This window comes from Python bivittatus, unplaced genomic scaffold (assembly GCF_059951505.1).
Source record: "Python bivittatus isolate LINGU-HERP-01145 unplaced genomic scaffold, Pbiv_v1 ctg000330_np1212, whole genome shotgun sequence".
In the NCBI taxonomy this organism is placed as follows: domain Eukaryota; kingdom Metazoa; phylum Chordata; class Lepidosauria; order Squamata; family Pythonidae; genus Python; species Python bivittatus.
This window is the reverse complement of record NW_028277058.1, coordinates 35,778,172-35,789,258: the sequence shown is the minus strand read 5'-3', so window position 1 is coordinate 35,789,258 and position 11,087 is coordinate 35,778,172. Positions and strand designations below refer to the sequence as shown.

The window sequence follows — 11,087 nt, the reverse complement described above, 5'->3', positions numbered from 1 at the left end:
AGTCAACTGCCATTTATTTCCCAATTATACAATGCAGGGATATCTGAGGTTCTTTGCAGGCTGTTGTGAAGTATTAACGGTGGACTATTTATGCCAGGTTGTCTTAAGCACTGCCAGATCTGGAATGCATTGTCCGGACTTGGTAGCCCTAATAAAGCACAATTCTCTGCAGCCCCTCTCCTCCCTAAAGGTGGTACCCTTGAGAAGTGTTAGAAGTGATCTCCCATAATTCCCAACAAACACGACCACTTATAGGAATGGAAATCGTATTTGAGGCACCGGGTTGGGCAAGATTCTGATGGGCAGTGACCACATTAACCTCCGACAGCAAAGAAAAAATGACGTCAAGAGTAATCTTGAAGTGCCCTCCTAAGGCGAAGTTCTTAGCGCCTACCTACACTTCCCATCATGCCCTGTGCTGTCTGCTCCTTCCTCCAACCTCTGATTCCGCGCATGCGTTATGGTTTAGGTAATGCTGACGAGACTGACGGAGGGTGGGCTGCGAACTCCGCCCGGACGTCCGGAGGTAAGGGTCTGCTGGGAGCGGGGAGGGTGTGTACGGTGTTCTTTAGTGAGGCAGCGGCAGCGAGCATGGCTCGGAGGTAGAACAGGGAAGCGGCGCCCATGGAGACAGACCTACGGAGCAGGTTGGTGGGTATCAGAACTGAGGGCCAGATCTCCGTCCTTGTGACAGACTGAGGAGGAGAAGTGGAAGAGTAAACCAAAGAATTGGCCCGAGCAGATCGTTGGAAAGACTGCCTGAAGGGTAATCTACGGTGGACAGGTTATGCGAAGCAAATATGGGTTGGGAAATCCGTCGGGCTGGTCCAGGAGTTACATCCGTCCCTCTCTCCATCAGCGTTAAGATCTGCTTGCAGGGTGACTGGAAGGAAGCAGCGCTTTGCAAGGGTCGGGACACTGCTACAGGGAGAGATGCTGTGCCCTGAAGCAAATCTAACACAGGAAGCACCTGCTCTAGATGACAGACTGTCGTAGGAAAAACTGGTAGTTGTTTTCACCCACCTTATAGATATGTACTCTAAACAAAATTTAGATACCGCTAAGTCTTTTACTCATAAGATTCTTGTATCTGGTAATGTCCTACGGCACATCCAATAAAGTATCAAAGTTGTAAGCAAGTTTTTGAGTTCTTCATTACTCATTCTGGTTCTGGATGCCAAGCTAAGCCATAGGGAGAGAAAGAGAGGTGGCACACAGGGTGTGGCAAGGAAAGCTAACCATTTGCGGTTTGTAACAAATGAAATGTTGGGGATGTTATCCAGTGTTAATTACTTACATTTTTCTCCAACAACCAGAATTCAGTCAGATCAACTCTTAGTAACAGTACCTACTTATCACTTCTGAATGTTTTCTGATATCTCAATATGCTACTTAATAATTTTGTACATATTGTAACATAGAAATGGGTTAGATAGGTGGTGTGTCTTATCTTTCTATTATTGCCAGTTGTTTTCTTCTGTTCTGCTATTTGAAAATGCAAGTTTGTATTACATAAGGGACTATGCAGTGATATTTTCTAAGAAAAGTTCCTATGAAAGCAAATTATTGTAAGAGAGACTTTTTGAGGACAGGGAGAAGGGAGTAGTAGTTGCAAAATCCCCCCCCCTCCCCCATAATATAGAACCATATTCTTTTGCAGACAGTCATGATTCATGTAATGATGCCATTCTCAAATACAATATTCTCTGCAGGGTTATTCCTCTCTCTCTATTCCTTCTTATCTCCCATCTGTTCACATTTCCTTTTTTGCTTGTATCTCTACAAACAAGAATGTAGCTTGAGGTTCAGAATTTGCTAGAACTACACCTACTTAGTAGGAATCCTAATCCTAATTTTAAAAAAATCAAAGCTGTTATTTCACCCAAGATTCATTCTCCTAAAATATTCTGAGGAGCAAAGATAAAGTAATACTAGATTATGTTAGCACTGGCACTTTCATTTTATGAAGAGTATTGGTTTCTCTTTAATCAAATAGGAATTAATCTTTATATTTCACGGAAAAAGTTTTACTTTTTGTTCCATTTAGTGACTCATATATCTACACTGCAATTTTCTGACTCACTTGTTTAAAACATTCAGTGCTGATTGCATGCTGTTTGTTTTTAGTTTTAGTAATTTGCTGTATTCCTCCTGCCTTCCTTCGTTTTCTCCTCTCTTTTACATTTTCTGCTCTCACTTCCTTGAATGCCATCTATTTTTCACTTTGAAGTTGTTGATGACTCTTCACTTTTATTTATAAAAAGACATTTTTTTATGTGTGTAAATCTTTATGAAAAAATATAGATTAGGGAAAGCATCCAGAGAAAATCTCTTTGAATAATATGGAAACATTTGTGTGGCATAATACTGCCACTAATGTTTCTAAGATGATATAAAGAAGTTTTTCAATGTATGTATTACTTTTATTTACTAACAAATGAAAATACAGTTAACTTTTAGGTAATAACTACTTTCTAATCATGTTTTTAATAGTTTCCCTTTCTGCACATTAAAATGTACAATTTGGAAGTGAGTTTTGGAGGTTTCTTGGAATTAGATCCTTAACTTTGGAGGCTATACATTGTATACTCCAAATTATATAGAATACTTTTTTTTTTTTTTGGCTGTAATTAACATATCACTTTTAAGCTGCACATAGCATTTTGATTTACCAAGTTAAGTGACAGCAGATAGTTTTCTGAGCCTTTCTTTTGTGTCACCTATGGTTTATTTCCTTTTTGAGATATATATTTTTCCATAAATGTCATTAATTCCTCAAGTTAATATTTGCTCAAGAGGGGTTCTCTTCCTGACCTTACCCTTACACATGGATTAAATAGAGGTATCAGGCATGGCCTTAACACTTCCTTCATTCATCAGAATTCAACTTGGTTGAAGGCTGCAGTTGTATGGTCTAGGGGTACAAGAACCTTCAAATCTTCAGTGGATACATCTGTGTTTGCATTTGTCCATCACTGGTTGCTGCAGAAACTTCAGTCCAATGACTCAAGCAGTTGAGTTCCAAAATCTACTAGAAAGAAAATAATAGCATTCTATGGGCATGTCAGGAGCAGATTGGTAGAAAAATGAAGTTCTCACAGGGAAATGCATGCCAGTTCTGGAACTGAATTGTATATAATTTTCATCCTATTGTAACCAATAGGAGAAAAACTATAAAAGCAAATAACAAAATTGTGGAAAATGTTGGTATGGGATTGCTTTCTACCCTGGTAGCAAGATCTTGACAGGATGTTGCAGTTGCAGTTCTATACTTAGGATCTCATCCCAAAAAGAATTTCTGTGCCCATTAAATAGAAAGAAACAACAAGTACTTATAAGTTGCAATTTGCATAGCATTTATTGCTGTTCACTAGAAAGTTTTGGCTCTATTACTTCCCTAATGTTTAATAATAAAAGTTACTTTACACATTATGATTTTTTTATGCTGTTCTTCTATTTTTATCATATTTCCAAATTTTCACAAGGAAAGTTTGATTGTGGCAATAAATTACTTACCATCATTCTATTTTTATACAGTCTTAAATCATTGAATAGTACAACTTGTAAATTAAATTCTAAAACATCTTTAATTTCTGTAATGATTTCTGAAATGCCTTTCCAATATTCTTTATTACTTTACTATACAATATGTAAGAATTCTATATTGGCAGCTTGCAGTGTTTATTTTACTGCTTTCCTAATTCTTTGTGTTTTGGGGATTTAATAGCTTTTTATTCTGGAAGTGCAGCAATATTTATTATAATGTCTTAAACCATCTCTTGTAATTTAGCTGAAGAGTATTTATTATACAACCTGGATTACTTGATTTTTTTTTTTTTGGCCTGGATTTTTTCTGGAATGGTTCTAATATAGTTTTTGTTAAATAAAGTTGATTTAACCTTGGCTTTGCTCTTGGATCCAGATAGTGAAAAAAATGTTTTTAATAGTGATACAATTTATGATGCCTAATTATTTGAGAAAATCATGAGTTGTCCTGACCCCTTATTCACTGAATGTGTTTAGATATGTAATAGCATACAGGTAAATAGTGGGGGGTTGACATTACCATCTAGCAATGATGAGGGTTTTAATAGACTGGGTCTGGTATTTCTTTTTACAAGAATTTAATTGAAGTGTTTTGAAACATTTACTTTAAGCTCTAAAAAGCAGCACAGCATTTTAATTGATTCATAAAAAGTCATGGTTTTAAGGATGGAAGCATAGCCTTGAGCAGAACAGCTATACTTAAGAAATGAATCCTAATATCAGTTGGACATTTGTTTTAAGGTCCTAGATCTGTGGCTATTTTCTCTGTCTTCCTTGCATAGTAATATATTTTAGCTGCTTCTTACCTTTTAGGTCACCAGATGTGATTGATCTACCCTCTAGCACAACATATTGCTAGTAGTGCTGTGTTTTCAGGCAAATATCTCTTTCCTTTCTGTCAGGTCTTGAGTTCAGTTGCCAGGGAATGTTCCATAGCAACCAATTGCAGGAAAAACCTGAACATCTGGTTCTGAGGATTTCATATTCTGCTATTTATGAATATGTTCAGTGGGTTTGGTAGGGAGGGGAGACCATGTAAGAGGAATTGAGAGGCTAATGACTAAGCAATCTGTTAAAATGTGGCCATCCATATTTCACAAGGTTACCTTCAAATGTTGTTCTGAAAAGTATTTGGACAGCACCAAAATATAACTACAAGGCTGTTCAGGAGCTTTGGACTAGAAGCCCCAAAGGCTACTAGAGCCAACAATTTCCAAAAAATGGATATAGGGCCAGATTGTCTGGCGTAATCGGTATGAAGCAGTATTTTGATATTTGAATGTATACAGAGTTATAAAATCAAGAATGAAAATTGGATTTATACATTGTGCTAAGCCATATTTGATTTTGGCTTTCTGTATTCTGTTAACCTAGGCGTTGTGGTTAATACAGCATGCCATGGTTAAGTAAATGATGAATTGATATGAAGTGTGAATCCAAACCAAATGAATGAAAAATTGAAAATGAAGGTGACAAACCCAGATAGAAAGCAGTGCGATAGACAGTGACAAAGTTTTGTCTTATCCACCCGGACTGTTAGAATGAATTTTCAGATTGGATAACAACAAAATTGTTGCTATTTATTTTTGTGAGAGTGCATTTTTCTTGTGCTTTTTAGTGCTTTGCTTCATCCCAACAATGTCTGCTGCTGTCTTGAAAGGACAGCCAACATTGAAGCTCTAAAGTCTCCTGTGGTAAGTTTGTATTTATGTTTAATAGTATAATGCGCAGACAAAAATCTACCAAGGTGAATGTGTGTACAGAACCTTATATTATTTTTTATGGAAACAGTGATACTTGTTCCTTAACCAGAAAACTATAAGTAACTAAATACCACCATAGTTCAATCATCAGCAAATTTTGTTTTGATGTTTAACTATAAGGAATGAAACCCAGATTTAGTAGAATGCTGATTGACTAAATTTAAAATGTATTTCTTTCCCTCAGCCATAAGAGTGATCGTTACTCATTCCATTTATCTTTTCTGGTTGGCAGGTATCGTTCTTGACTTGTTCTTCAGATCCTGTTTCAGTTTTAAGTAGCAGGATTTGGTCACATCCTTGGAGGCTGTATCATTTCATAAACATTTTACTTTAAACATTGCCCTTTACATTTAGCATGCCCAACCTAGATATATTAAACAAGAAGTTACACTAGACAGAAAAGCAATGGCTAAGAATGTGTGGATAAAGAATAAGTGTGAAGTGCAGAAGGAAAATATTAGCTAGTTTTTAAGGCTGGAACCCTTTTTGCATAGGAATTATCAAGTCTTAAAAATGATACTAGTTTTTTCTCAAGGACAAAAAACAGACCTTAAAAAAATTGGTCCATGCAATCAGGGCAAAGGATTTTTCTCTCTTCTGGCAAACTAGTGCCAGTGGATTTGTAAAATGTCATCTAGTCCAGCCAACCAAATCTCAGTGCACTGGTGGGAAGAACACTCTAGAGCTTTTTACATATTCTCCATTTATCAAGAAGTTGGATAATTATCTTCTCCCTACATTGCTATCTAATACAGCAATGGTTGCTATATTAGAAATTACCAAATTGGTAGAGTCCTTGACAATAATAAAGACCCTGGGAAGCAACTTAGTGCTCCCTGAGCTAACCAAATGAATCCATGCTGATGGGCTTCTGTGTCAATGTTCTTATTTTTGCATATAGATCATATTGCCTATATTCCTAAAGACTGGGGCAGGCAATAATTGCCCCAATCTATAAAAAAGATAAAAAGCAATCCAGCTAACTACAGTTTCATCCGCTCACTGAGTGTAGTCAGTAAACCATATACTAAACACCTATATCAAAAGTTACAAGAGTGGCTGGACTTTGGGAGCATGTTTGGGGGTGAACAAGCAGGTTTTGGAACTGAGCATTCAACAGTTGATCATATTTATTGTTCCGCTATCTAATGGATAAATATGTGGCGTAGCGCCTCCCTTGTGGAATCTTCTTCCCCTAGAAGCGAGAGTAGGTCTATCCCGCTTAACATTCCGCAAGTCCCTCAAGACCTGGCTATGTGATCCAGACCTGGGGGTCCCAGGGGACTGGGGAGATTTTGCGACGGCTCCTTATTAATTTTATCCCCTCCTGTTTTGTGTGCTTTTATAGTTTTTGATTTGTAATTGTTTTTATGTATTTATTCTTTTTAACTGTTGTATGCTGCCCAGAGTCACTTTGTGTGAGATGGGCACCTATACAAATATGATAAATAAAATAAATATAATAAATAAAGAACTTCAAAATTCATATATACTTATAATTTTATTATTAATGTTCAAACAAGCCCTTATAACTCTAATTTTACTATATATTTTGCTTATTTAACTGGTTACTAATATGTTGCAGAAATAAGCATATTTTAAAGAAATGTATTACTATGTTAATTTCACTTTCCTTATAATTGTTTTTTTTAATGTATTAACTTGACTATAACTAGTTTGGACTAACTTGGCAAGATTCACACTAGAGTTAGGATATGAATCCAACACTTGCTAGATCAAAATAGTATTTTGTCTTGGAGTGTATAAAGCGTGTGTTAGAAATCTAATGTAATTGAGTAGTGCCTCTGGAAGGTAACTGGGAATTCTGATTGCTTGGCTTTAGGAGTTAATTTGCTCTTTACATATTGTGTCTGTATCTTTTTTGCAACAGAGTAATGACTTTCTGCAGAGTCTAAGAGCCATCATTGACCATATTCTTCCATAACAATGTCAGGTAAGCTCTTTATGAACATTGAGCACTTGTGATGATTTAAATCAAATTCTTGAGACTATTATCAAAAGCTTTACATCTTAGCAGAGATACTGTTTTATCAACCTGTCTTGCCTTTTGATGATATGCTTCTTCCTAATAATATTTGTTCCATCAGAGAGTAATTTTTACTACTTTTGCTATTGTCTTAAGTTGCTTTAAAATTGGATACATATGATTATAACGAACCACAGATTTATTTTTCACTTGTCTTCATTTTACTTTGAAGCATAACATTCAGAAAGCATCAATCTTATTTCATAGCGCAATATATATAAAGCAGTTGTTTGGGGACAAAATTTTATATAAGAAGGACAATTGTGGAACAGAACTTTTCCACACTCTCCTTGCTGTTATAGTCCCTTATATCCACCAAAAGCACTCTTGACATTCAGAGAATTCCCAGAATGTCTTGAAATGGACTGAGCAGTCTTCAGTAAGAAGAGGGAATTTTCAAAAACTGGAAAAAGCATTTAGCATGGGTTGAACAGAACTCATTTTTCTATTACTCTGTTACTCTGATCCATTGCATTCATTTTGAGGGGTACCCAGACCTTCAGGAACAATAGTTGTGGGAAGAGAGGGTAGAAAATCTTCATTGTATTTGTACAAAATTTGCATTCAAGCTAATATTTCCAAAAAGAGTCATGACTAAATGATTCTAGCTGGTGCCTTTTCAGTGGTCTTCTAAATGAGAAATGGAAGTGTACTTAAATCATTGGTTTATTATAAATTATATTTTCAAAGGTTTGATAAGAATTGTGTTGGCATGATCTTTATTGGCATAGTTTTCTACATCTCTTTCCTAAATCACTTTTTGGAATAGTAACTTTTATTTCATGCCAGCTTAAACCAACTTCATGCACTTTTTCAGCTATATTATATAAATCAGTTGAGATCCCTGAAACATTTTGTGTTTCCACTCTCAAACCATGGGTACTGCAACTGTCCATTGGCTCTGAATAGCAAATAATCACCTACAAAATTAAATTCTCAATAATGGAGAAGACCATGTTCATGTCAGCCTCCTGCTTTTAGTTTTGGATTTATTTTTATAATTTGTAAGTCATGTCCACTTGATAGAAGTTATGGTGCTTGATTTAATGTGTTTTACTGCTGCTTTTGCCTTTTCTGGGCTCAGTAGCTAAACAGCCTCGGGCCTGGTTAGTGCTTGGATGGCAGGCTGGACTAGAAATTTGTAAAAACATCCTGGAAGAAGGTAGGGGCAAACAACTTTCATACTATTTCCAAGAAAACTGCATGGATGTGTCCATGAAATTGAACAGTCTTTACCTACCTTGGCAATACATCAGTATGTTGCCTGGAATTTAATTCTAATATGTATAGAATATTTGTTATATTCAGGGGAGGTGGGGAGATAACTTGTCTTTTTCAAGTGCTTTTTTTTCATGTTTCCTCACCTGATCTGCCTTTCCATTAATTTTTTCTTTCCTGAAATGTACTTCAGATCCATGCAATTTTCTTGGCAATAGCATGGAAATATTTTTTTTTCTTCCAGAACATTTTTTGACTTCTCAGTTTAGCCTACAGTCCTGGTTCACTCATAGTTTTCAATCCAAGTAGTACTTAGGTCCAAATCTACTTCACTTTCAAGCATAGACAAGGTCATGAAGTCACAAAGAATCCAGTTTAACCCCTTTTTTTGTTTAATAAAGTTCATGTAGAGGTTAACTATACATGAGGTCTTCAAGCTTCTTTTATTATATTTACCAATGTAAATATTTAACACAGAAAGTTCATAAGGACACAACCTCTGTTGCCAAGTTTAGTTTAGTTTCAATTTACTGAAGTTCACAACATGGGTATTTAAATATCAATATATATTCATTGTTTTTTTTACAGTGTTTCACCAATGTTCCCATGTTGCTTGTAAACCTTTGAGGTAGTTGCCACAGATGGACCTTTCAGAAGCCACCCAGAGTCACGTACAAGTGAAACTCGAAAAATTAGAATATCATGCAAATGTTCATTTATGTCAGTAAGGCAACTCAAAAGGTGAAACTAATATATGAGATAGACGCATTACATGCAAAGCGAGATATATCAAGCCTTACTTTGGTATAATTGTGATGATTATGGCATACAGCTTATGAAAACCCCAAATTCACAATCTCAGAAAATTAGAATATTACATGACATCAATAACACAAGGATTGGAAATAGAACAATATCAGACCTCTGCAAAGTATAAGCATGCATATGTACTCAGTACTTGGTTTGGGCCCCTTTTGCAGCGATGACTGCCGCAATGCGGCGTGGCATGGATGCTACCAGCCTGTGGCACTGCTGAGGTGTTATGGAAGACCAGGTTGCTTCAATAGCGGCCTTCAGCTCCGCAGCATTGTTCGGTCTCATGTCCCTCATCTTTCTCTTGGCAATGCCCCATAGAGTCTCTATGGGGTTCAGGTCAGGCAAGTTTGCTGGCCAATCAAACACAGTAATCCCATGGTCATTGAACCAGGTTTTGGTACTTTTGGCAGTGTGGGCAGGTGCCAAGTCCTGCTGGAAAATGAAGTCAGCATCCCCATAAAGCTCGTCTGCGGAAGGAAGCATGAAGTGCTCCAAAATCTCCTGGTAGATGGCTGCGTTGACCCTGGACTTAATGAAGCACAGTGGACCAACACCAGCAGATGACATGGCTCCCCAAATCAACACAGACTGCGGAAACTTCACACTGGACTTCAAGCATCGTGCATTGTGTGCCTCTCCATTCTTCCTCCAGACTCTGGGTCTTTGGTTCCCAAATGAGATGCAAAAGTTGCTCTCATCAGAAAAGAGGACTTTGGACCACTGGGCAACAGACCAGTTCTTTTTTTCTGTAGCCCAGGTAAGACGCTTCTGACGTTTGTTGTTCAGGAGCGGCTTGACAAGAGGAATACGACATTTGAAGCCCACGTCCAGGATTCGTCTGTGTGTGGTGGCTCTTGATGCACTAACTCCAGCCTCAGTCCACTCCTTGTGAAAGTCCCCAACACTTTTGAATGGCCTTTTCCTGACAATCCTCTCCAGGCTGCGGTCATCCCTGCTGCTTGTGCACCTTTTTCTACCACACTTTTCCCTTCCACATAACCTTCTATTGATGTGCTTTGATACAGCACTTTGGGAACATCCAACTTCTTTTGCAATTACCTTTTGGGGCTTTCCCTCCTTATGGAGGGTGTCAGTGATGGTTTTCTGCACAACTGTCAGGTCAGCAGTCTTTCCCATGCTTGTGATTCCTACTGAACCAGCCTGAGAGACCATTTAAAGGCTCAGGAACCCTTTGCAGGTGTTATGGATTCATTAGCTGATTAGAGTGGGACACTTTGAACCTAGAGTACTGAACCTTTTCACACTATTCTAATTTTCTGAGATTGTGAATTTGGGGTCTTCATAAGCTGTACGCCATAATCATCACAATTATACCAAAGTAAGGCTTGACATATCTCGTTTTGCATGTAATGCGTCTATCTCATATATTGGTTTCACCTTTTGAGTTGCCTTACTGACATAAATGAACATTTGCACGATATTCTAATTTTTCGAGTTTCACCTGTATATGAGATATGTGGCTACATACTGTACATACATAAATAAGCCAGCCAGCCAGCCATTGTCTTGAACTTTATCTCACCAAATATGAAATTAAAATTTGTATATCTGTTATAGAAAGTACACTGCAAAATTTGAGAAGTGCTTTATCATATGAAACAACCATTGAATTGCATTTAGACAGAATTGGATTAATAGATTATGGGTTTATTGCAACTTACAGAACAATGTTTATA

The 11,087-nt window shown here is 37.1% G+C and overlaps 1 protein-coding gene across 3 annotated transcripts in view; it reads left to right on the top strand.

Annotated features, from left to right (window-relative positions):
- Positions 1–381: 381 nt before the first annotated feature.
- The window catches only part of SGSM3 (small G protein signaling modulator 3), a 30,969-nt gene continuing 20,263 nt past the window's right edge, over positions 382–11,087 (top strand). The window contains exons 1-3 of one of the 3 annotated variants that reach the window (XM_007420012.4): positions 382–526; positions 5,165–5,240; positions 7,201–7,263. In XM_007420012.4, coding sequence (XP_007420074.1) covers positions 7,257–7,263 — 7 coding nt within the window. In that variant the 5' untranslated portion in view covers positions 382–526; positions 5,165–5,240; positions 7,201–7,256. Of the gene's footprint in view, positions 527–570; positions 648–676; positions 1,006–5,164; positions 5,241–7,200; positions 7,264–11,087 lie in introns of those variants that run through there. The other 2 variants (XM_088141015.1, XM_025175544.2) reach the window with 2 other exon arrangements.